This window comes from Calidris pugnax, unplaced genomic scaffold, assembly GCF_001431845.1.
Source record: "Calidris pugnax isolate Ruff unplaced genomic scaffold, ASM143184v1 scaffold128, whole genome shotgun sequence".
Lineage (NCBI taxonomy): Eukaryota > Metazoa > Chordata > Aves > Charadriiformes > Scolopacidae > Calidris > Calidris pugnax.
Genome location: NW_015090851.1, coordinates 891,404 through 919,071, shown reverse-complemented (window position 1 = coordinate 919,071; position 27,668 = coordinate 891,404). Strand labels below are relative to the sequence as shown.

At 35.4% G+C, this 27,668-nt stretch overlaps 1 protein-coding gene across 5 annotated transcripts in view; it reads right to left on the bottom strand.

The window, feature by feature from the left end:
• The window catches only part of CACNA2D3 (calcium channel, voltage-dependent, alpha 2/delta subunit 3), a 476,829-nt gene that overhangs the window by 27,610 nt on the left and 421,551 nt on the right, over positions 1 to 27,668 (bottom strand). For 3 of the 5 annotated variants that reach the window (XM_014943246.1, XM_014943247.1, XM_014943244.1), the window contains 4 exons: positions 18,195 to 18,256; positions 17,248 to 17,292; positions 11,257 to 11,319; positions 8,965 to 9,035 (listed from right to left, as the gene is read on the bottom strand). In XM_014943246.1, the coding sequence (XP_014798732.1) occupies positions 8,965 to 9,035; positions 11,257 to 11,319; positions 17,248 to 17,292; positions 18,195 to 18,256 (241 nt within the window). Of the gene's footprint in view, positions 1 to 1,418; positions 1,465 to 8,401; positions 8,691 to 8,964; positions 9,036 to 11,256; positions 11,320 to 17,247; positions 17,293 to 18,194; positions 18,257 to 27,668 lie in introns of those variants that run through there. The other 2 variants (XR_001412184.1, XM_014943248.1) reach the window with 2 other exon arrangements.

Here is a 27,668-nt window from a genome sequence, read left to right as displayed (position 1 = left end):
TATGGAACAGTCTGCCCACAAAGTAGACAGGAAAAGAAAAATTGTAACGGCAGCAAGGAGAGAAGGGAAAGCGATCATTAAAATACAGGTTACACAAAGGAGAATAAAGGTAAGAAACAGCATGAAAACTTTGGGAAGGATTTTATAAGACTAAGGAACAAAGCAAAAGCATAATTGGGAGAAAACAGGGAAGATACACATACAGTGTAACACACAATGATATAAACAATGCTAGCAGGAGGAGAATACACATTCAACATGATGCTTAAACAATTGGTTCTGGACTGAGATCAGCACATTTAGCCCCAGAAAGTGAAAGAGCCTATGCATTTGAGGGGCTTCTCTCAACAAACAACTCTTGAACTCCAGTAAATGCAGAAAGACACTTCTACAGTTCTAGCATCTCAATGCACAACCAGTTTGTAAAAACATGGGGTTATTTCCAAAGAAGAGAGAGGTGTGACTTCCATGTATTCACAGTATGGATCATTGAAGCAGGATGGGTTTACTTTTGGTTCTTTTCATGAGGGCAAAATATTCCATGTCAGGTACCTGCTGTAATAAATATATGCCAGAAGCCTCCTCAGATGCATAGTGAAAAGGGACATTTCTTTCTGCTTGTGAATTTAAATATCATTGATACACTTCAGAGATCTAAATGTAAAATCCAGAACTCAGAGATAGTATATGGAATTGTGATTATTTCTCTAAATCTGTCTGTCCATAGAACAATTATTTAACTATATCCATCCACATAAAATGCATTTAACATCTATAGCAGATGCAAAGAATCTTTAACTGATAAGTTGCAACAAGAGTAAATATGTAAAAGTTACTAGTACTATTTGAACATATCCATTTGACTGTTGCATCATCAGAGGGACAAGGGAACACTATTGGACATAGGTGTTTCATAGATGTATGAGATGGGACTTCAACGTTTTGCAACGTGTGCCTTGTTTCTAAGTGAAGAGGAAAGGAGAGCACACAAATTTGGCTACGGAAAAGATGTCCCAGAAGCTGCCAAAAACAGGTCATGAAATGCATTCAGCATCATCATGAGGCATTCTGCACTGCATGCCATGAAACATTGCAACCTGTACCAATGAAGTGTTGTATCCATTGTGGTAGAAACTGTACATAATTTTTCTGATCTAATTTTGTGACAGCAACCATAGCTAAAAGCTTCTTAATTATGTCTAAATTTTCTTTTTGGCTTACAAGCAAAATATCTAATATATTGGATCTCGCAGCTTCAACTAATCATACATGGTCATATTGCTTACATTATTAATTTTATCTTGTATTCAGAATAGAAATGGCTAGGAAGCCATTGTTTTGTGGACCGGCAGAGAGAGGCACATGGTAGACAAACGCATAACTAGAGACCTAAACATGGGTGTAAGTTGAACACTGACCATATTTGGCAGAATCACGCCCACAGCCAGATCCGCGCACACAGATCTGCCAAGACAAACAGAGCAGTACATGGTGTAAGCTGTGCTGCCTGTATGGCATGCAGTAATACACCACTTTCCCTAGCTGCTTTTTTTCCTATTTTTTTATCCCCCCTTTAACCATGGTCAGAATCCAGGTCCTGTAAGGTAATCTCTCCAGCTCAGCCTTTCCAGTCTTGATTGGCTTGACTATTTTATTCCTGTAGATCCAAGGACCGTGTTGCATGTCCAGTTGGACCTTCTAGAGGTGGTAGCAAGTGATAAGCCCACAGACAAGGGCAGTTTACAGATCTTAATGTGCTCTCTGCAGAGTCGTCAAGGAATTCTAGGTGGATGAAATGGTCCCATCCTGCTTCATTCAATACCTAGTGTTACAAGTAGAATAGCACTCGGTTTTGTCTTTGTTCTTTAAAAATTATTTTTCAATATAAGAAATTTGGTGACAGTGTTTGGTGTTCGAAAGGGCAATACATTTCTCAGCTTTCAATTTCATACACCAGAACTGCTTGGTCAATCTGTGGACTTCATTATTCTGCTAAGAAGTGTTAATCAAATACTATTATAGCGTGTCATGTAGAACATCTGTTATAATTTGAACTTCACATTAAATATTGGAAAAAGCCTTTGCCCTCCTCAATATTTGTACTTGTATTATATTTCATATGTAATTATTACATTGTAATAGATGTAATAGGGTCTTCAAATGCCCAAAGATAAGAAGTCATTAAAAGATTGAAATATGTAGTACATATAACACACAAATAACCAGAAATATAATTAATATTCCAACGTGACATGCTAGATTATATCTTTTGTAGGTTGTCTTATTGTATTGTAGGGAGTAGACAACAATCTAAGATTGCGTTATGAGCAAGAGAAACAAAAATGTTGAAATGTATATAGTTAAAAAAAAGGTCATTTAACATGGAAACAAATACTGAATATTAGAGTGATAGCAGAAGGGAAGAGTTGAAATAAACAAATTTCAAAATCATTGTAGAAGACCGCAAAGTTGTTATTTGGAAATGCCTGAATATCATCTGTGGATGATATTATAATGAGTTTAGTTTTAGTAAATATATTTGAAGGTGTTTCCAGTGTGAAGATTCTGGTTCAGGAACAAACTAGAAAACAGATAATGTAGCCAGGTTAAAAAACAAAAATAGATAAAAAAGGAGCAAATCCTTAGAAAATTACATGGCAGACACAGATTTCTGATTTCTTAACAAAAGCCTGGAATGAATTATGTTTCTTGAATGATATATTCCCATCTCAGTGATTTCCAAGTAGGCAGGTTTAACACCTATCTGAAAGTTCCTAAAGATGATTCAAACAACTATAACACAGGATGTGCCAAATGGTTATTTGCCAAATGATCTTAAAAGACCTGATTCTTCCACACTAAAAACAAATCAGGATTTTGCAATACACTTCAAGATCAAGTGTATGAAGCCCATAATCACTTTGAAATCTGAATACTGCATGTACTGAATAAGTTCTGGAGACTGTCACTATAAGCTCAGTATAAATGGGTTCCAAGGCATTCACAGATTCAAATCCAGTTTTGTATTGTTTTTATTCTTGTAAATGTAATAGGAAGGTAAAAGTCTTTCAGCCCTGTTCTTTATAATGGGTACTATAGTATTTGTAGTCAAGACAGTGGCCTAAGGCACTGTGGTCTTCTGTGTTCAGGTGTCATTTACAGAATGTTATTTTATTGCTGATGTCTTTCTGAGATTTTAGAAAATTAGCTTTTTTTCTCACTCCGTCTCAACTCACTGTTGCAGAAAGGCTTCCAGATTGCCCTTTTTGAAGTTATTGTGCTACAGTTTTAAGTAACTGTTTGCAGCTAACTGTATCCTGTTCAACTGACTCTAGTTAGTGAACACAATTGGCTGCTTCCCACAATCCAATTTTAAGTCCATCCAGATGCCCAAGTCCATGCACCAGCACCTCACAGGAGAGCTTTGCCGTTGCTATGCATGACACGCATGAGACTTACTGACATCGCCGCGCTGCTAACTGCCCAAATTCCCACACCTGCTCTCTGAAATCTACAGAGCAATTGTTTCCAACACCAGTCATAGGACAAACACAGACTACGTACAATCATCTTTAACTAACAGAAAATAACTTACCAAAACCTAAATGTGCACCTCCATTGTATATAACTTCAGGGGCCAAATACATTTTAGTAAAAACCTTTTTTATTGTCATTTTCCTGATAAAGTTAATTCCAGTCTTGTATTTTGCAATTGTAACTACTACAATTGAGTATGAATCTGGTTCAAGAAAATGAAACTTTTAAGACTTACCAGTAGCGCAGACTACACGGACAGATGTACTCTACTACTTTCAGCTAGATTTTCAGCACATCTATGGATTTCTACTTGGTAGTGTAAAATACCCTCACTGACAATTATAATAGCTGAAAGATCTTCAATGCTTAAAATTTCAAATGTTTTGCCACCAGTTCAAGATTTGGGGATTTTCATATAATGTGTAGGCATAGTGAGCATCTTACCATGAAAGTAAAAGGTAAGTCCATTAAAAAAAAACAAAAAACAAGAAACAAAAAACAAAACCCAAAGAACCAAGCAGAAGCAGCCAAAAATACAGGATGCCCTACTTAGTGGCGCTATGCTTTAATCAGTAGTGTATGTAAAAAATCAGTGTAACTACAGCTCACTTGTGGTGGAAATATGTTAATTAACTCAGACACAAGATACGCAGCCTGTCTGACATTCTCACTAGGAGGGGAAGGAGGGACAGTGTTGAATGGTTTGAAGGGTAAACTAGTTTCTAAAGTCTGGAGAGGGCTCTTGTGTGGAGGCAGCAGGACAGTGTAAGAAATCCCGTACTGTTGCAGCTCTGGCTCTCCCACCTCCATTGACAGACAGATTCCCTAGTGTCCAGAAGCTGTCAGACTAATACATTTAACCACCAAGAAAATCAATGAAAAGCATAGAAATAAATTTCAGCATTTTGACAAAACAAACTTGTCATCACATATCTTTGCCTTTATTGTTCAGCTATTCCCAATTGCCAAGGCGCTCCAAAGCATAACATGGGTAAGAACTACAACGCAACCTGTATTTCCAGCATACAGATGACAACTCTTTTACACAGCACACATGGCTTGGCTTTCTTCCTGAAGTGGGTAGAACAATTCCCATACACCAATACAATGCATTAGATTAGTGGTAATATTTTCAGAGATATAAACTCTAGCAATGCCCAAACACAGTTTTAAGATATTAATTTTAGATGTCACATGGACAAAGTATGAGCAGAAAACATACCACACAGCAGTGTGGGAGTTCTCAGAGCACAGGTACAAGATACATATCTGGTAAATGCCAAAAAAAAAAAAAATAAAAAAATCAGAACAGGGCTTTTCATGTTGGTAACAGTGAGAGGAAAGTGACAGATATTATTTGATTCTTTGGTACCTACTTGTAAACCTGTACTAGACAGTCTGCCAAATTGTTGCCTTTCTGACAGCTATTTCATTGATGAAAATGAAGTCATTCTTCAGGGCAGTACAATTACATATTATTCATTTAGAAATAGAAGATTAAGGGTGCAGGCCTCATACATGCTCTGCAGTGCACATGACAGCCAATACAGAAGACAATTATTGGAAATAGTCTGCTCATTTTCCTACTTTGACCGTCTTCTGCCTGCCCATACAAAAATGGCTATTCATCTACCTATTTTTGTGGTATTTATACTATAATAGCAGGGTATATTTTGAGCTTACTTTTTTCTTTTACTAGATAAATCATCACTAAAGATAGGGAAATTTTTTATAAGAACTGCTACATTGCAGAACTGTTATATCACAATTGCATTTGTCTAATACCAAATCCACTAACTCTAATTTAAATTGTTCCTTCAGTCTCTCACTGATCTCCAAAGTATACATCTGCATTCATAAAGACTGCCAAACTACTGGAACGTTAAATTAATATAACACCTTCACCAAAAATTCAAGAATATTTTATTAAAATGAATGCTTAAATAAGAAAGAATGGCCTAAACTAAACAGAAAGATAGCCTTCATTTGGAGGTTGCACTGCCTCAGTGGAAAAGAAGTCCTGTTGGTGAGAAACTACTTACTGTTTTCATGATTTGGCTTTAATAATGTTCTGCTGTTTGCCAGTAGCAGCTTAGTAAAGAGTTATGAAATTTTTTTTTATAGTGTTATAACCTGGAGGCAAAACACTTGCTGGCTTTTCCTTATAAAGCAAATTAAGACAGAGAGATGAAACTCTGCCTCTACGTGCATGCATTTGGAGAACACAGGTGAAGGATTTGGAGTGTACTGTGCCATAAGGGCACAGACAGCATGCATTATTCACTAGGAAGCATGTGAGTAAAGATAAAGGAACAGAGAAAGAAAAACTGAGAAACAAGAGCAGCTGTCAAAGCAACAAGAACTTTTTAGAGTGAGCCTTAGTGTCTGGGAAAGCTGGAATTCAGGGGTGCACCATTCTGACAACATGATTAAATACCAAAGCATAGATTCTTCTTCAGAGGCCAAGATGATGCCTGGTGGAAACAGAACTGCTAAGAGGAAATGATGCTGCTTCCATATTTGTCTTACAGAATTGATTAGCTTTCCTCCTACTGCAAAGGATGATATTGTTCTGAAGTCAAGAGATAATTAGTTTTCTCTTATAGATTTATTACGTTTATTTAGTTTGGGATCTCATTGCTCCTATATCCCTTATTTTTTCAGATGTCAATGTGTTTTACTTAGATTGTCATGCTTTGAGCAGTTGAATCTATTTTTTCCACTGTTTTTATGTAAGCAAAGTGCTAAGGAAACTATAAAGAAACTTTTTTCCAAGTTATGTGAAGCAGATACTTTTCCGTAAGCACATCCTAATTTATTTAATAATGAATTTAAATTATATTTAAATTATTTAACTGTGTGCAATATTTAGGGTATAAGATAAACATTATTTTGCTAAATGAAATCATAGAATATGTCACGTTGCTGTGGGGGCACTGATATAATTTTTCACCCTAAATATAAAACCCATAAACTAAGAAAATATACATACATACATATGTACACATTATTCAAAAGAAGTACTGAGTTTAAAGAAATTGAGGAGGGAAGGAGGTATTTAAGTTCATTTTAAAAAATAAACAGTGAACACAAAAATTGAATTTCATCCTGCTGCAGGTTGAAAAGAAATATAGTCAGCAGCAAACAACCCCCTTTTGTTTAACACTTCCAGCTCAATCCTAAAAAGAACTTCTATATCCCTCCAAATTAGTGGAAGCTGAGAGAACACACAAAGGGTTATTTCATTCCTTTTGTGGACAGAGAGCCTGAAAGCTGGCACGAATCGGTGAGGTGGTGGCACGTATTTGCACTGCCACTCAGATTATTGGTGCAAAGGGAAGAACGGATTTCCATCCCCACAGTTTACAGGGATGTTAGTAAACTCTCCTGCAGTGATGATCAGACTCAACAGGACCTTCTAAACTAAAAGGAGCAAGACCAGATTAAACAGGGCAAAGTAATACAATCCACATGCTGGATGGTAGATACCATATAAGAAGCAAATTGCAAGAAAGGATGGCTTTGGATATTATCAGAATGAAATGCTAATGAACAGAGCTTGCTCTCTGATTTTTTCTCCATGGTAAGAGCAGCAATAACAAGAACAATGCATGAAATATCTTTAGTTGTACTCTCAAGAAAACAGTGAAGGTAACAGATTTTACCACTGCATCAAGTCAGTGCTTTTTTTCTTTTGTTCTTATTCCATGTAAAAAAAATTTTGGAAAAGCAAAATACAACCTCACCCAAACAAATCAGTAACCTTAAAAACATGGTGTCAGACAACGTTTCATGAAAGCCAGCAAAGACTACTTCTTCGTATTTCTAGAATAATTGATTTTAAAAGCTTCATGTAGCACAGCTCAAAGACAGTTTGGGGTGTTTGGTTTTTTTTTTTTGTTGCTGCACAGAGCTATCTGCTGTACAGCAGGAAAAGCAGGTGGCTCATTTAGTGCAATTACACCACTTTGATTCTCTCCCGTTTTTAACTGATTGGCAATGGCCAGTTTATTGTGTTTAAATAATTGGCTCGTGTTTACATTTTCTTTAGCATGCAGCTCAGTTGCACTGAGCTAGTGGCTTCATTATCTGTAACTCCATTGGAGCTCAAGACCAGCAAAATCATAAGCCAATGATCCACGCCAAATTGGTGCCCAGTGCAGTTTAGAAGGAGTACTCGAGTCATGCAGCCGTTGTTTTCTCATGGTGGTGCCTACTACTGAGCATTGATTGCTCAGTAGATATTCTGTTTGAAATGCTTTGCTAGGCAGGACAAAACAAATTGGGTCTAATTAAAGCATTATCCCTTGATTTTGACTGTATCTTTTTGTTTGCATTAAATAAAATGCTTCATCTCTTGTATAAGCAGATCTTTCCATTTAGAACCCATTCTATGAATATGTATCACTTCACTTCCTTTTACAGCATATGTTAAGAATATAGTGCTAAATACAAAAACTAGGATCTGGGATGTTTCAGTGAGTGCTAGATATTTCCATTTCAGGTCAGTCATTTACTGGAAGTGGTTTTCAGCTATAATGCGCAGAGGCAGCACGGAAAGCTTTCTGCCTGTAAGGGAGCTGGTTTACCAAGGAAGAACAGAAACCATCTGTTTTGAGAGCCTCTGTACACACCCTCTCATTTAATAACTAAATTCAGTGGTTGATGGGACTAGTGATGTGTCTTTTTTTAATTTATACTAGAATGCACAGGAAAATAAAAGGGAAAATTATAATACAATAGTCTGTACTTCTCTCATGCTCTAAGAGGACAAATGGGTAAGGAACAGTTCTTCAGCTGTGTAAAAGCCATGAAGACTCCAGTGCTGAATTACAGGTTAAAGGGAAAACCTTTTTCTTACTTCCCCAGGATGCATAATTTATTCCCAAGGACGACACATAAAATCACTATTACATTTTACTGTCATCACAATAGTAAGACCAGGTCAATAGTCACAACAGTGCTCAAAGGTGAGCTAGCACATGAATGAAAATGAATTTCTGGCAGAATACACTTCTCCTTTAACAGCTGGGCATTTTGCACTGCCTAGTTTGAGCAATCTTCAACTATTTACAGGTCAAAATGTTCGATGTTGCATCAATTATTTGCTTTTAAAATTGTTCAGTAGTAGGTATGGCTGAATCCTTTTTCCACTTGAGCACAGCGGGAACAGGAAAGGCACACAGTTTTAGCATCATAGTCAAATAAACTGTTCTTTTAACAAGAAGCTCACTGTAGGCTGTCTCTGATACTCTTAACATTCAACATGCATGGCATCGAGTTACACTCATCATATGGAAAAGAGGTATAATAAGAATCCAGTCACACTGACAGTCTTGGCCTTCTTTTATGTGACTCTGGGGTTAGTTTATTTCATGTTGTTGTTGAAACATTTTTTAAGAGACAGAAAGTCAAGTTAATTCTTACCTCTTAAAAGAACCCATTGTTAGTAACTTGTTCATCACAGCCCCTTCAACCTCCCCAAAAAAGTAACCAGTCTGTAAGGGAAAAATGCACGAAATTACCAGAAGCGTAGATAAATGAAAACAACGTTGGATGCAATTTAAACTGGCATATTCTAGGATCCGACAAGAGTGGCTTTGACAGTTACATAGATAGGTTTTCAGGACTACTGCTACATAAAGACTGAAAAGGACTTCACAAACGTGGCAAGTTATAGGGATTTCATTATTACCCCTGAGCAGATGTGAGGGCTTATACAATATATTGAGGTACATTATATAACATCTAATATCAGAAATAAAAGCCTTTCAAACCTAAATCTTGTAAAGAAAACACACTAATCTGATCACAAACCCTTGTGATTAAAATGTTGCTCAGAAAATATATAAACAGGTTGTGAGAGGATTTCATAAACAGTCATAAAAAAAGCATTGTTTATAATTCCTGCATGACCTCTTTAAGGAGCTGGAACAGTACATTTCATCAGTCCTATAAATTTTAACTCCATTCAGAGTCATTTCCTACTTAAAACCACTCAGCCTGATGAATTACTCATTTCGTCCTTGTTCAGTAAATGTGGACTAATAAAAATAAATCTCTGTTGAGAAAACAAACATTCATGTTATGAATCTGGTATGTAGTATGGAAGTGACTCCATCATGGGCAGCCATTCATATGACATTGGAAAATCTTGCATGTACAGCATTTTTCTAGCTTGGGAAGACATTTTTTATTTTAGAGCCTCAACTCCCAGAGGGATTTGGTATGTTCTCTGCATTGTTTAAAGGGAGAAATCCCACAATTTATGGGGGGGAAAGGGCACTACACTCTCAAATTGCATGGATTCCATAGGTTTTGTATGAACTAAACCCCAATTCCATTACAAGGAACTTAGCTGACCTCAAGTATGCACCTGGGAGTTTGCAGGCAGAAAAGTTACAGCCCTAGCCAAAAAAGGCATTCCTCCACCTAAAAAGCAAGTATTGCCTTTTTTTCTTTTCATTCAGGGGAAGCTTGGGACATTTTCCAAAGCATGCGGATGTGTAAAGTCTCCTAGAAACAAGAGGAACATTTGTAGCTTATATGGCTAAAACTACTAGCTTCAATAGCCCTGGCTGACTGATGAGGAAAGATTATCCAAACTATTGGAGAGGCAGTCAATGTCAAAAAGCCCAAACCATAAATGACTGGTATAACCTTAGATAGTAATAAACCTGATTTATCAAGTTGTGTTTCATTCTTATAAAGACATTTCAGCAACAGTTCTCTCCACAAAAAAAACTATATTTGTAAATGCTAGTTCTCCTTCAAAGCAGTAATATCTAGATAACCATTATTTTTTAATACATTAGGATTTAGTTGTAATTCAGATGAAGAATTACATTTCCCCTGAACAAGACTCTTAGAGTAGTGTAGGTAATTTCTGGAAAGTCCATAGAAAAACAGTGCTGAAGGAATCCTGGACAGGCGAGTAATTGATAATGCTTCATCCCACTTCCCTCTTTCCCTATCTCCAATAAATATACAGTGGCTATAGGGCCACGCTATAGCAGCTGAGGGCTGAGTAGGAGTATCCACAATCACAACACATCAAAGAAATTAATCTTCAGACAATTCTGGCATAATTGGGGCACCATCCCAGCAGCTTTCAGACAAAAGTTAATGAGAATGGTGGTGGTTTCTTCATAGGGTTTCCAGGATTGGCCAATTATGCACTCATTTGTGATTTTTTTTTTCCCACAAAGTCAAAGCAAATTAATATTTTGAATGATCTTCTCATTAATCTTGATCCTTGTCCTTTCTGTTGTGATGCTGAGTGCTTATTTTTAATTCTTCAATGACTCTAATCCACTTCACAAAACAAACTCCTCAGCTAATGAAATTTTACAGAGCTGTTATCTCAAGTTTAAACATAAAAGCTCTCTGTCCCCAGTGTCCTCCCTCCCTCCCCAACCTTTCCATGTGGCAAAAATGCAACAGGGAATCTTTTTTCTTGGGGTAAAAATGTTCTGCAGCAGACAGACACTTCTGCAGCAAAACAAAACCTTTAAGAGACCATTTATGAGTTTTAAAAGCAGAGCCTGCCCCAATGGGAGACAGAAACTGAGCTCCTGTGAGAAACAACTTAGATTCTTTGTTGAAGGATTTATTTTATATTACTAATTCCTTAACGTTTTAAGATAGTGGCCTGTTTAAAAAACAAGTAACTTTATATAAATGTGTTACATGAGAAGATTGAATAAAACTCTCGCTTACCTGTCTATAGTCTTCAGACACTAAAATAAATCCATTGTTATCTATTAAGTAACAGTTGATTGCCTGAAAAATAATAAAATACAAATTTAATTTTTCTTTTTAGGATACAGCAGTAAGTTAATTACTCTAATTCCAAGTGACTTCTAAGTGGGTAAAGACTTCAAGCTTTTATAACAGCTTACATAACTTTTAAGTGAAGGTAGTCTCAATTTATGGGATGTTATCTAATTTAATTTTTATGTATTGATTCATGCAAAATAAAGATGTGTAAAGAAAGGGACCATACATGATAATTATAAGCAATCATAAGAACAAGGTCAGTGTTTTTATAATCAATTCTTAAAAGTTTTACTTATAAATAAGTTTCCAAAGGCATAGAAATTTGTTGCTCCTGATGGCTTCTCCTGTGTTTGGAGAAAAATATCAACACAATGTCATTACTCTAATGATGTATTAATGAAAACACAGTGTCAGCCTGGAGGACCAACAGGGAACCAGGTAATATTTTTTAATTTGTTCATTGGGGGATGGGACCAAAAACTTCTGTAAAAGAGGCCCCACAGGTCTCCTAAAGCTTTCCAAACTGTGTTTTTAATTGGGAACTGGATTTAGAGGTAGGACTGTTAGCTTTTCGTAGGTCAGATGTATAAACTGTATAAAACAAGGTAAACCCAAATCAGTGCTTCCCTCCATACATGCATGCACTATTTTAACCTCAAGTGAATTACTTGCTACAGGCAAAGTTTTAATTACTGTGCTTCAGAGTTTAAACATAAGGTTCAACTGAAACCTTGAAATAACTCAGTTTCTCTTCAGTATTGCCAAATACCTACCTCAGAGTTAAATCTTTAACGTGTTTCTATTGCTGGTCTAAATCAGCAAACATTTTATCATTGTTTCTTGAATTTTATGTGACATTTGTGTAAAAAAAATGTAGGATGGCTTCCAGTATAGCAATCATCATGGCTTTGGTTTTGTTTTAATACCTTCCCTGCTGCCAATGGGACAGAGACAGGGTGAAATACATTTGCTGCTAAACTATGCACATACAGCAAAATCTCAGAGAGGAAAGCTGTTCCGTGCAGTAGTAGTTGTGCAAGGTGTTGTGAAAGTGTAGTCTGATTTTTCAAGAGACGCTTAGATGTGTCTGATTCTCATTTTGACCACATAGTAGTACTGGTCTGTGGGGCTGAAGAAGAGGACAGATTTGCAGAAATGCTGGCTTGAAGCTTAGATTTTTAAAAAGCAAAAAGCCCAAATCAGGCAAAAGTTTGGAATGAATGTCATTCCCTAATGCAAATGCAGGATATTCATTCTAATTGGGGAACCTAAGCTACAGACACCCCCAGTGTCAGAAAATCTGTCAAAAAGGAAGTTGAAACAACTCATTTCCAACCTTTGATCTGCTAGAAAGCCAAAAATTGGCACATGTAACATGAAAAGCTGATGATGCTGGCAAAGAATCGAGTAGAGCTAATGCATTCAGAAGAGGCAGCTACTTAACCTCAATGGTGTGTGAAGGATGGAATTTTAGAAGTAGACTGTAACACCAGAACACTGCTCTCCCCAAAGTCAATCATAAAACTCCCACTAACTTTATTAAGAAAGGAGCTAAATCAACAAAGAACTCTTTTGAGGATACATATTTGCAGTCCTCATGCATGAAAGAGTAATCTAAAGATAGTGCTTTAGAAGCAATATTTCTCCACAGTACAGAAAATAAATAAAAGTAGTTATGCTGGGCAAGAAAGAGCGTGGGCTTAATTTCATAGGTTATGGATTATACACAGTTGGGAAGACACTGTCTTGATTCGAGAATTAGTGGCCATGTCTCAAGTCTCTATGTCATAGTCATTGACTAGCATTTTTCAGAATTTAAAAAAATACCAATGTTTTAGCATTATTATTAGAAAATTACTTAATAAATGAAATCTGCATCTTTTTGGAGGAATGTGAAGATAACAGGGTTTCTATTTCAATCCATTTTAGAAACATTAACAAGGTGAAAATATTCATTCAGGACCATACATTCATCTGCTTGCCAGAAAGATAAATAATGTTCAATATTCAGCACTACATTAATCAAACAGTTTGTAAATTAAACTTAGCACTGAGAAAGGAGAGTGGGGTGCATTTACTTGTCCAATACATTAGCAAATCTCAATCAGAAGATTTCAGATAGAAGACTAATGCATGGGAGAATAGCATTTGCATAGATTAGAGCTGTATGAATGAGGTTTAATTGACAATGCTTCACAGGTATTCAATATGAACTGCACACAGGTTTGCCCAAAGGTTCAAGTTCAGTGAACTTCAGATTTCAAGGGGAACATTCTATAGGTGGAGAGTCCCTGAGCTTGTAAAATAGAGTAGGCATGAAGTCCAGTATAAACACAGCAAGAATGTTGACTGAGGTCTGAGAACACATTTGGGTTGTAGCAACTTTGATCAAATTCAAATCCGCTATGTATTTTTTCACAGCTCCAATATATAATAACAGTAATGGAATGTAATATGGGTTAAGAGACCAAAAAAGGAAAAAGAAAGAAAACAGAACATTAAAGTAAAATGTGAGACATCAGAAAAACAAGAAATGAGGAAATTCAAAGCTTTAAAAGAAAAAAAAGGATTTCTAATTGTATGTCTGTATTTTAGAATCAAAAGTATACCACAAACTCAACTAATTCTCTGTATGAATACTGTGCCATTCTATTTGCATTCATGTCTTAATACTCTTAAATGCTTTAATTTATACCATAACTGTTCAGCAGATATTTTCTTCCCATTGAGAAAAGACAGCTGTGAAAGTTAACAGACTCAACGGAGGAGCTGTGATATTTGATTGAGTTCTATCAACAGTCTATTTTGCCATTAAAAGAAAAGTTTGGAATCTCTAAATCATCTAGGTTTGCACTATTACTAAATTTCTCCATATGCTTACATGGCTCCTGCTGCTGTCAAATGAAAGTTGCTGAGAAGACTTTAAACAGCTTGCATTTTCTTTGCACGTAGATGTAACAGCAAAAGAAGTTCTGCATGAATATTTACCAAAGTATATGACCATTCCTATTAACAGCCAATGCAATAAAAAAGAAAAGTGGATTGTTTCTGGCGCACCCTCTTGGAATCTTTATCAGTGTGTACTTGTTTCTTAGCAAGGACAGACCAAAAACATTGATGATATCCTTGTTTTGAAGAAGTCTTTGGACACTTTGTAGCAGAAGCATGTTTTAAAAAACCAAGCAATTATGTAATATTACTATTCTATCACAAATGAAGGAAGTCATCTCTGCCTAGCTTTTAATCCCAAAAGCATGGGTGTTCAGGCTAAACAAGGAGGAGATTTTATCCAGCACTCTAATTTTACCCAGACTACCTTCATTTCTACTTATCAAGCTGGTTGGCTCTGACTGTAAACCCACTGATGAAAATATTTAAAGCTGCTAGAAGCAATTCAAGGTAAAGTTGTGTACTAAGTCTATCACAAGCTACGGTAAAGCAAGGCCATGAAACTTAAGTAATTAACAATTCTACAGACTTTTTCAATAGATGTCTGATCACTCTTAGGGGAATGGGGTAATAAACATTATGAGCTCACCTCAAAATTGGTTAATGTGCAAATGACAGCCTGGAATTTGGCTAAATAAGCACTTTTGCCCACACCTGGGTGGAATCTGCTTTGATTTTCATTACTTCATATTTGGAAAAGTTTACTTAATGACTACAGTGATACAAGCTTTAAATGGAAGAGTCTGTAAATTGACTCATATGGTCTATTTCATTGCTAAAGATGGCATGTTCATCAGGCTTTTGTGTTTTGGCTTACTGTAAATTTTATTTTCTAGTACTTATTGCTATCTATCCTCCAGCTGTTAGATCCCAGGGTCCTTGTAGATGAATAAGAGTTTGTTGTAAGTTTTGCTGATTTCATATGCTGAAGTGGTTAGTGTTCCACTCTCATAACTGCTGACATTTTAAGTTCTGTCTTTCTCCCTGAAATGTTTTTTGTGATCTGAATCTCATATTAAGCAAACATCTATTTAAAAAAAAATTATCACTGCACCTATGTCCTGAGCTCATTTCTCGATACAACATATTTCAATGTCGCAGCATATGAGGTTCTGTAGTAGCATCCTAGAAGTGAGATTCTAGGATTGATGATGTAGCTTTTAAACTTTTCATAAATTAATTCATACAAAAGTAACCCAAAAGTTAAAATAATGTTGTTTGATTAAAACAACTAAAGACCCAATACAATAATGGTGAATGTTAGAAGCCACTCCTCAAACTCATTCATTAATGTTTTTTTAGCACAATGATTTAAAGTTTCCTCAGGAAAGCCCAACTTTGCTAACTTTCACGAGAGAAAATATCGCACACTACTTTATGTAACTATTATTAACTTTTATGCCCTGAACAACTTAGTGCTACACAACACAGAGAACACTCCAAATGCATTGGCTATTGTATAGGCAAGAACACAGCCAGGGCAATTCAGGTGGTGGAAGATATGGAGATTTCATTGGAAATATGCTAACATGAGGGAAGCAGCACCTCTGAGATAAGAACTAGGAGTCTATTTCAAATGCTGGGACACTCAGAAAGAAACCTGTAAGACAAGACTGTAAGAAAGATAAGAAGAGACAGCAGTGAAAAAGGAAATAAAGACCTATGGAATACTGCAAATAATGTAGGTTCCTATTATAAAAAGTAGGGACACAAACTTATGAGAATTTGAAGATACTTCAGAAGAAATGGCTTCAGAGAAAAAAAGAGATGAGAAGGAATTGTTAAAACACCTCTGCTTGCAATGGTAGGGGCAACTGCTCAGTTTTTGATGGTTTGCTGTTAGTAACATATGTTGAAGCATGCTTTGTTGAAAAAGGTGTAAAAACTAATGCTCTACTGACTGTTGACCCTTGATGATATAGACAGGACCTTTCCTGAAAGCAACTAAGCCGTATAAAAAAACTGAATAAAATGGTATAAAAACTTTTAAATTGCATTTAAAAATGTTACCCTACTAAAATTGCAAAAAATCGCATTATCATGAATTACAGAACCAATCAGGCTCTTGCCTTTTATTTATGTTTTGCAATAGTTCTTTTGGCCAGTAAAGTATCAACCAAATACAGCCTGCAGTTTTTATTTCTAGATGTATGAATTTACATTTTATCATATTTAATTCATACAGTTTGTTCAAGCAAAGTTTATCAGATCTCCTCAAACCATTCACTCAGCTTAGAGATAACACACGGATGTTACCAGCAATTGGTTTGTTTTCTTCCAAGTCACTCATAAGAACTATATATGACACAATATTTCAAAAACAGCTCTGATTTTCTAGAATCTTGTATGCCTTATTCCTCCCCATATATCAGTACAAGTCTGTGCTTTGTCATCCACTTTCTAATTCATTTCACCTGTGATGCATTGGATGTTTAACCAAAATATTGTATGGTATGATGTAAAATTCTCTGTAAAATCTATGCATAAAGATATCAAAAATACTATTTTTATCTACCAAATTAAATTCCATAAAAAGCTACTTTGGTGAGTTCATAAAGCCAAACTGACTGAAGTTACTTTTTTTACTTCTGAAGTAATACTATTAATGTATTAGTGCTACATAAATTCCACTCTGAATTCATGTCTAATTCTAGTGTGAACATCAGAGATTAGCTTCTAAAATGTACAATAAAGTAAAAAAAAAAAGCCTTATAACACCTTCAAATGATTTCCAAAACTGGATTAATAAAGCACAAGTTATTACAATGCATATTTAAGGCATCGTTTTCAGCCTTGTAATTAAATGCATGTTTGTAAGCAGTCATAAAAAAAGTCTCACTATCTAAATAGCATAATATTGAGAAGGTGATCCAAATTATACAGGATATTAATTTACTTCAAACATCTCATTGTAAATGATAATCAACTTTATGTTCTACTGCAGTAGAGACATAATTGGAAAAAAAATAATCTTTTACTTACTTCATCATCACAACTTATAGCACATCTGCCATCGAGAGATGCACACTAGAGACGATATCAAAAATCAGTAAAATATTTTCATTTCTAGTTTGATGATTACAAAACATGACATTTTATAAATCAATATGAGCACACTTATAAAGAAGTTGATATTGATTACTTTTTTGTCTGACAACAATTGTTCTAAAAATGACTAAGAAAGTTTTACATCTGTTCAGCAATGCTGTTGTATTCCTGTCTTCGAAGAAAGCGTGCATTCACACTGTAACAATTCCAACTGTTTTAAACACCATCATCTCTGTGTTAGAGGTTTTGAGACTATTTGTAGACAAGAACACAATATTTTCGAAAAGGGGTAGGGTAGGACCTGCATTTTAGGCGTTATTCTCTGAAACAGTAAAGTTCCAATCTATTCTCAAAACAGGGATGGCATCTCCTAATCTTTAGAAAGTACATGATTATCCTCTTCGATGCGTACAAATCCTATATGCTGAACATCTTATGTATAGTTTATTGAAGACTATAAATGTCAGTAATCTAGTAATCTAGTTTAGTTAATTAACCTGTGTGTTACTTAAAAAACAGGTCCCAGAGTAAGAAGGCATAATTCTGCTATCATTGAATCATTTTGCTGTCTCCCCTTTTTCTGAGGGAGAAAATTAACGTGTCAGGCCAACAAAGTAAGTCTCTATGTATAGAAGCCAAAAAATTAATAATCTACTTGCTTCCATAAATATGGGATCAAGCAACTGGTTTTGACCATTGAATTCTCTTTTTGGTGATGATGAACTGGAATGTAGATCAGAAGAACTAGCCTTTTCTACATTTCAAATACATTGTTTGTGTCCCATAGTTTTGTTTGTGACAAAAAACTGCAGACCATCACCTGAACAGTTAGAAAGCTGTTGTGGATTCAATGACAAAGAAAATTTCAATTTAAAATATACCTGTCTGCTTGCAGTCCAAAATTTCCGCTGGAAAAATTCAAGTTTCATCTGGATACCTACAGCTGGGAAACACACAAATAAAACAGCGTGTTGTAATTCCTTCGAAATGGCTATTTAAAATTAATCAGAAGGAAAACCAGTCCTAAAATAAAAAGGGACAGTAAGCCCGCCCAAAAAAAACAAAAAACAAGTAATTAAATTGAAGAGTTCAGACACATTTTAAATCATTTACAGTTTGATTAAACTCGAAGATATTGCTAATATAATGTGAAGAATACACAAGGCAAACATAATCAAATAGCATATGTCTCCATAATTAAAATAAAATCCCACAAACTGAACATATTTATGCTCACATCAATCTCAAACATACATTTTACTGATAGCAATATAGCAACTGTTTGTTTTGTGCAGAAACTATGTGAAAATGTTGGTTAACATTTCAAGCCTTCATTTTTTATTTTGTCATTTAATTCATGAATTATCAATTGAACACAAGAAGCCTATTTCAAACCTTAAAACTTCTCTAAAAAAATGAAATTATGTTAAATTATGTCAAATGAAAGTATTTGACAAACATTGCTTGTTTTCAAGTTTCAAAAAAAAAAAAGAATACTAATGATAATTGTTAGTATTTTTTAAAGAATGATTCATCAAGATACCACTGGTTTCCTCAGGTGTGATTAATTTTTCCTAATAGCAGTAAACCTTTCTTCCAGCCTAATCTGATGTTCCTATCAGACCTAGTACTACATTGCATTAATACTGTTGTTCAATAGAAACATCGTGGTTTCCATAAGCTCCAAAGGCAGTTGATTTCTTCTGGTTTCACTTGCCTTTACTAAGAGAATGATAATACATCCATTTATCTGTGCTGGGAATTTCTGAATTAGCTTCCTTTTACTTAAAAGCCAGTTAATATGATGAAGAATATGGCAGGAAGACAGTGACAGAAAGCCTACAGACATCTGCTTCTATTGTTCTTACCAGCTATTGCTGCATCCCCGGACCATATCTTTTGGCACTCAGTCAGAGAGCACACCCTGTTCCAGGCTTTTCTGCAAAAGTGTTTAAGGGCTGACCCTGCACCAACTGATATTGTAGTCCCTCAGCATAATTCATTAAGGGATTCTAGTTCAGTGCCGTACAGCTTCTTGTCAGCTTAGAGGACACATAATTGCTAGGGTAAAATGAATGAACCGGGCTCTAATGACTAGTCTATAACCTTAGTATATCATTTCTTCACAAAAGCTACAGTTTTTAAAGCCTTGAAGGTCTAAAGACCTAACTTCTAGAAAACTATTGCTACCATGTGTTGTTTAAAAATAAGCAAAACTTTGAGAAAAATATAGTTGTTTTTGAAAACTGAAGAAAATGGTTTTTTTTTTCATTCTTCCTCTAGGATCCACATCAGGGATCATTTAAAAACATATTTACATTTAGATTATTTGTACTTGCTTTTGCAAACGTATACATGCTGATGCCATGCATATATTTTATTTTGTGTTAGCAGATAGGAAAAAGTATGTGAAATTAAATCTGTAATGAACTGATACAATGGCATGTGAAATTACATAAGGAATTTTCTTATTACAGCAGGTTATAAATAGTTTTCTGCTATCTGTAACTCATGGACATTTTTGCTTAAGAGAGTAAGTAGATAAATCCATTTCTCATTTTGAATAAACTCCAGAGGAAACTCTCTCCAGCTACATTTTATTATCTAGTAATTTATTTTATGGTCAATGAGAAGATGCTATCTGACAGCCGTGCAGCACATGTTTTCTTCATCTATTGTTTGCCTTTAGGTTCATTCCTAGCATGCAGGTGATATACATGTTCTAATCCCTTTTTCTGAAAGGGGAGCAAAACACACACATTTTCAAGAACTTAACTTTTCTGGATCCTATATCAGCATTTGAAACATAAATCTCCTATTACATGTCTACTGATCCATTTAATGATGTAAGAATTGATATAAAGCCATTTATATCAGTAAAAGTCTTATTGATTTCAGCAAGCAAAGTTTATGCCTTGTTTTTTGCATGTTCTTGTTGAATTCCCAAATAAAGCCACATGATCAACATTAGATACTCAAATAGGTAGGCACCTTGCTGAATCAAGGTGTAGATTTCACTCTAACAGTCTAAGACTTCAACTTCCTAAGAATGTCATCTTCTGCAGGGTTCAGGTGGAAACAGTGGCTTTCTGATCCCGGAGGATCAGACTTGTTTTCCAAAAGATATAGAATGAACAAGGTTTCAGAGCAAGAAAGAATTAAGATATATAAACCCATGGAGCTGCATCTTTCCCCAAGTGATTTTATAATGGCATCTTCTGGCTAATCTGTTTTAAATGGCTGAGTTCCTGAAAAAAGTGGATTTTCAAAAGCATTTATCTGCTTCTTCTTCAGAAGTGTTTATGCAGAGTAAACTCCTGCTAATTTCCATGGTTCCATAACCAAGCACATTCCTAATCTGTTTAACTATTTCTATAAACCCTCCCAAATGCTTGTCTCTATCTCCAGACTCACAGGTCTCTTACAAATTCTGTTCCTGAGTCACTCATAAAAGCTAACAACTTCAACCACCTATACTTCTTAATAAGAATCTCAAAATACTCACTAAATGTGATTAAATCTTATTATTCTTATTTTAATGCTGGGAAAATGATGCATAAGGAAGAGTCACAATAATGGGGTTTAGAATACAACACACATCTGTGCTCCCCAAAGCCTTGTTATGTCAGTTAGAAATGCTGCTGCTCTTAACAGGCACAGATGAGGGGACCGTAGTTAGATATTGTTCATTTAAGGTCCTGATAAGATCAATCGTTTGGAGCTTGTACTCTTATTAGAGACATGACCACTCAGAGCAGCAAAGCAGTTGCCAAAACTGAGAAAATTATCAAGTTCATTATCTTCATGATATAAAAGAACAGAGTTGTTATCCAATGTCAGTGTGAGGCTTAAACCTGATGAAATATATTAAGCTTTAAAGGATGAAGACAAAGATCTATTCCACTTTGTTTATGGAAGTTCATCCATTTGTGCTTAGATATCCAACACATCTAGCATCTATCCAAGACCTATAGTAAATCTAAACTGCAAAATACCAGTACAGATCAGCAACAGTGATATTAGAATAAAACATATTCCATTACATGTCAGTGATAGTTCTCCATAATTCAGAGCTTATTTGATCTGCCATGGCTGGCCTGTCTAAAACACCTGGCAAAGCAACTTTTGATTAAACACCATTTTGGTTCTTGTAAACTATTAATGAAAGCGTAATAAACATTAAGGAACAATTAAAACCATTGTTTTACCATAGTGAAGTTGTGAGAGATCCTCAGGAGATCCTTCACAACCTAAATTATCTTATAATTGTAAGATTTAAGTGTAAATATTTTCTGAAGCAGTGCTAAATACATAGCCAAAAATCTTCCTTAAATAAAAAGAAAGCAAATATGTACTGAAGGTTTTCTAGTTTCCAGTATAAATTACTTACCACATGAGAGAGAATCTGAAACAGTAATAAGATAATTATGACAAAGCTCATCTGTAAAAGGTTCCATGTGTATGTTTTAATCAATTGCACAACAGAATGCTGTAATATAAAGACCATTGAAATACTGGGACTAATTTCTATGAAGCATAGAGCATTTCTCTTCATGAAGATGAGAAGAGGCAGGCAGATGCAGTTTTGTTTCCATAGAATTAGCTCTATGAATTTTTGATACCTTCTTGGACTGCGGGGAAATAAAAGATAGTGAGAAATACCGGGCTTTCTCCCACTCAAGCAGATCTCCATAATCTCAGCAAGAGTTTGCATAGAAACTGAAGGCCCAGGCATTACCAATTTATTTGCTGTCTTACTTTTCCAAAAAAAGAGTCAGTTTATTTCTCTACCTAACTTTTACAAGAGCTAAAATCACTAATCTCTGAGGTACAAGAGAAATGCATCTTGAACTTAGCCTACTCTGGTCAAGGTAACACAATGTAATAATGGCAACATTTTAGCTACAATACACGACAGATTACCTATTTCCCTTGTGAACTATTTCCTCAATTTTGCAATTCTTTTACTTGTTAGAAAATAATGAAGAGCTACGCAATGGTTGGACTCAATGATCTATAGCTAGACTCAATGATCATTTTCCAACCTAAATTATTCTGTGATTTGTACCTGTTGCCGGATAGGAGAACACACAGCTCCTATAAACACAGTATGGTGAAAGCAGCAATAGACATTTTCTTCAAAGTGGTATATCTCAATGTGAGATTTTAATCTCACCATTTTCGTTCCTTTACATTTTGTGCCTTGCACAATTCAACGTAGGAACTTCCATGTAAACTGAATGAGTAACTTCTAAATACTCTATAACCTATGTAATATATAAGAAATGACAATTATGAATGTTTCCTACAATTCTGCTAATTGCATTTGAATGTCTCTATATTCAAAATTAATAACAGCATTAGCGTAAGAGAAAATAATTTTCTTTTCAACCTCTAAGGTGATACTAAAGCATTTTTGTAGGCTTTTTTTCCCCTGACCTCAAGAACATTGTAACTAGTACAGGACATTTTTTGGTTGGGTCATTTAATGCCTTAAGAACTATTCAAATACACTTTAAAAGTTTTTAGAGCCAATACATTCCACTGATCAATTCCTAGTCTTTCAGCATTTCAGAACTTCAGAATGAAATATCTGTACTCCAAGTTATTTTATATTTAAATCTGTTTTGCAAACTGGCTATATGCGGAAAAAAGGGAAAAAGAAAAACTTCAAAATTATACCTCCCATATCTCCAATACCTTGTTTAGCTTCCTGGGTGTAACAGATACCACAGAGGTTAGAGAAAAAAAAAAAGTGTAATTGCATTGATTTTTTTTTTTGTAAATACTGTTCAGCAAGGTATCCAGGTAACATCCCATTTCTAATTAAAAAACAAAACAAAACAAAAAGAACCTAATCAACAAAAATAGTAATTGATCTGTACATGGAATATATATATATAAAAGTACGCTTCAACATTTGTAGGCTTGGTTCAGTCAAAATGGCCAAGAGATACAAACTGTTATTCTTCAGTCAGGAAAAAAATGAATAAAGGTGAGGAGAAAAGGCTTTGTCTTCATTGCTGCCTTTCTTTATAGTGTCACTGGGAAGGGTAGGCTGGAGCTAGAGATATACACAAGATCAACTAATGTGAGCTGACGAAGGGCTATTAAAACTCTTTTTCCATGTAAGGCAAAATGTGTCATTTCAAATTAATATTGCAAACCCAGTTGTTTTGTTGCAATCATATCAGTGAATTTAAATAGGTCATTCCAATGAATACCTTTAATGCTGCCTGTGGAAAACAGTTAACCCCCTGAGATTTCTTTCCTTTGTTTAGTAAAGTGGCTGCTATTCTGTAGTGCATACCCTGTGAAACAGCAGATGGTTGAGAATTAGAAGTCAAATTCTTGGCCCAGTGATAATTTTTGTTAAATAAGTAATTTCCTTATGCATTGGTTCCACGGCTGAGGGTAATATTTCACTCTTTTAGTGGATGCTTTGTGGATAGAAGTATTGGGAAATACTCAAATGCTACAGAGCTCAGGGCTGTTTAGTATCAAGCCAAATAGGAAGGAAAACAAAAAACTACGCAAACTAGATCATCATTTCAAGATCTCCACAGTTAAGCAAATGGACAGAAAGATAAGGAAATCCTCAACAAAATACTTCTGTGCAAAGAATTACAAGAGCTCTTAGGCTCTAAGTAAAAAGAATCCTCTCCTACCTAAAATAAGAGAGAAAAATCAATTACACTGATTTATTTCAGGCAAGAGAGGAGCTGAATCTCCCTCTAAACCTGTCAGAAGGATTCCAAATACATAACTAAGGAAGAAGTAGTAAAAGCCAAAAGGATTTCCACTCTGTGAAATATCTATAGAATGTTACACTATGTAAAAGCACTATAGCAGCAAGGTTAGAAAAATATCTTAAGGTCTCCATTCCCTTTTTCCCACAGAATATAGTATAGACTAAGATTCTTTCTCATACATAAAAGACACTCAACATTTTGAGGACATTTGGGCCTCTTATTTCTGGTGGAATTATCTTAAATGTGATTTAACTTAGCTTCAAAATAAGACATTTTAGATACAGATTTGTAGCAGAATTTTAAATATATATTGCCTTTGTGTATTAAGCTTAGACTCCTTAAGATTCTCTTCCTTCTGTCTACTCCTATTATCTATCTTTTAAAATATCTAATAACTAATGTGAAATACTCCAGAACACCTTTAGCTACTTAAACACGGTTGATCGCACTTCTTTTGTTTACACTCTGTTTCAGTTCAAAATCACTGTCTTCATCACAGTTTTTAGCTTAGCCAAAGAATGAAAGGCTAAATATTACACCCCAACACATAATACTGAGGCACCGTAACTGCCAAAAATTACCTCTAATATAGATTAATGGAAGACTCCCCACCACCAAAGATGGTGCCCTTAAAAATACTTATAAAATATAAGTGTTATGTTCTGTAACTAAAAAGAAAATGTACTAGTTTTTCCCCTCAATTTCAAAAGGTCTTAGCTAATACATTAGAGGTATTCCAACAGGCACTCTCCTACAGTAATATAGTTATGCTCCAGTAACATTCAACATAGCTATATTCCCAGCCGTAGCCATTTTTGCATCACATGCAGGACGTATAAAAAAAAATAATAAGCATTCATCAAATATGCACTTCCCAGACTATTTCTAATCCCAGTTTCAGTTTACTTGCACAGTGAAATGCAGTTCCACATTCCAAACTTCACACTTCATTCAGTTTCCTTCTTGATCTCAGTGATCTTTTTCCATTCTACCTATACCTTCCTCTTCTCACCCCAGTCCATTTTCTTCAGTTCCTCTCTTCAAACAATAGATCCACAGAATAGTCTTCTAACATGAAAAAATATTAGTTTTATTATCCAGAATGTCTGAACATGATTCAGACTCTCAACACAAAAAAAAAATCAGCCTAACAGTTTAATTCTGGCTATTTTTTAATATACTGAAAACATGAGCTTAAGATAGAAGTGTTGGGCAACCTTGGTAGTTGGTGGTGATACCAGCCACCTTCATAATGAACTGTTATAAGTAGCCTGTGATAAAAGTTTAAAATTGACAAAAAGCTGGACCAAACTATTCAGTAGTTTTACACTTTCTTCTGTTTTTCTTCTAACAAAGCATAATTCCTACCCCAGCAAAAATAAATTATCAGTTATGCATTTGGATGAGATACTACTATTATTGACAAACTGTCTTCTACAATGTGTTGTTTTGTTGTGGTTTTTAAAATATTTCATTGTTTAACTCGGTGAAGATTTCTGTTATTTACAACTTTTCTTGTAGCTCCTCCAACATGAAACCTTCCTGCCTAACCTCACAATGTTTCTACTGCAAAGTTAAGTACTCTTAGATTATTTTAATATTAAATCCATTTGAAATCTATGTAAAAGCACACCTAACTTTTCCACCGAAGTTTGAGCTACAATGCCTCATTAAAATTTACAGATTGATTTTTCCAAAACCAAGTCTTTTATTAACCTAAATACAGTGTAAAATAAAAAAATCTCAAAGTGCAAATTATCACATATTTTTGGGTTCTAAGCAATATTCAGGTAAAAATCATGTAATATTACTGTTATCTTACTGTTGTCTTTTTACCATCAAATAAGTGGAATTACTGCACATACACATACATTTTTAAGTCCTATATAATTATCAGTTTGATATGGGAAACAGTTTTCATATGTTGTAATTTGTTGTAAGAAATTAGCTACACAAAGAATACTTCCTTCATCAGAGCTATCAGGAAGCAACATAAATGAGTAAATTCTTCTTAAACAGACAATGGAAAGTTGAAGTTCTGCCTCTTTACTCATGGACCCAAAACCTGTTATTTTCTTCCAGAAGATTTTTAGAATTAGTGGTGGAAGCAGTTGCCTGGATGGAAACTCCCAAGATACAGGGGAGGCAATGGCAACTGGTATTTCCTGGAGGCCAAGCTCAGGCAGAAAGGGAGGAGATACTGGGAACTTGATGTGAGGCCAAGTTGAAAGGGGAGCAGGATGATGATTGCTGGGAGGCCGAAGTTCATCCAAACTCAAACCACCAGGGAAAGCTGAAGGGCTTGGTTTCCAGCCAACCCCTGACAAACTGAACTGCGGAGGGCAGTCTGCGAACATCATCATAAACCAGACTCCCTTTGACTCCCTGACACATATCTTCCTTCTACAGGACTAATGAAGTAGCAGCAGGAGCAGGAGGAAACAAAAAAGGATATAAATTGAGTGAAAACATAAAAAAATATAGATTCTGTTGGCTGAAAGTCCATTGCCTTTTCAGAAGACTTCACTGAGAAGCTTGGAGGGAATCAGGTTATCTGTAAATTATCATTCAGACAGTTATGCTGTATTTCATACTTTACAAGATAGTAGCTGATGTGCTGCCAACACCCTAACAAAGGGCTCACAGAAGCCTGCTCATTTACCCCTTGATAAACTTTGTGTACCAGGAGCACAGCTCAAGGGAGATACTTGGGAATCCATTTGTTATTTAAAAACAAAACAAAACCCAATAAAATATGAAAAAAAAAAAAACAACCCTCCCATAAGCCTGGAGGGAGCTAACCACTTGGCATGAAAAATTACACTAACTGCACCGTGCTGGAAAGATATATACCTTGCTCCTGAGAAATACAAGAAGTACATTGATAGTATAAAATAGTGGTTTAGACTGCACAATTTGAAGGGGGTGAGGTGGAGCACGGTGAAGCCCTGTCTGGTGCCTGGAGTACCCTCCCTGTGACTTTCAGAAAATACCTGACACCTACTAACACCTGGTTCATTGCATTACCAAAAAAGCCAGACAGAAAGAAAGAAGGGGGTAGAGTCGTATTTTCATTAGCCTCAGGAATGCTTCAGTAGCATGCAACAAGAAGGCAAGAATCATCATAAAGAAAACTGTGCTGGTGGCAGAATTTTTATAAGGAGTTCCTGTGAGCCTTCAGCTTTCTTCCAGCATCCCTACACACGGCCACTAGTCTGACAAATATTTCTGAATTCTGATGGTACAGAAAGCATGTGAAGACTGAAAGCTGACCACAATAACATTGAAATAATGAAGCAGAGATGGTATTTTAATAACTCCCTAACCATTTTTTAGTTTTATAGGGGTTTCTTGCTCATTTTTTGGCAATATTCAAGTATATTTCATGACTGAAATGAAAAATAAGAGCAATATATATTTGTAAGCACATTTATAAATCTTAAGCAAGGAACCATGACTTGTCAAGTTCTCAACTCTCAAGTTCAGCAAGGAACCATGACTTGTCAAGTTCTCAAAAAAGCTTTACTTCTGAGCACGGTGAAGCCCTGTCTGGTGCCTGGAGTACCCTCCCTGTGACTTTCAGAAAATACCTGACACCTACTA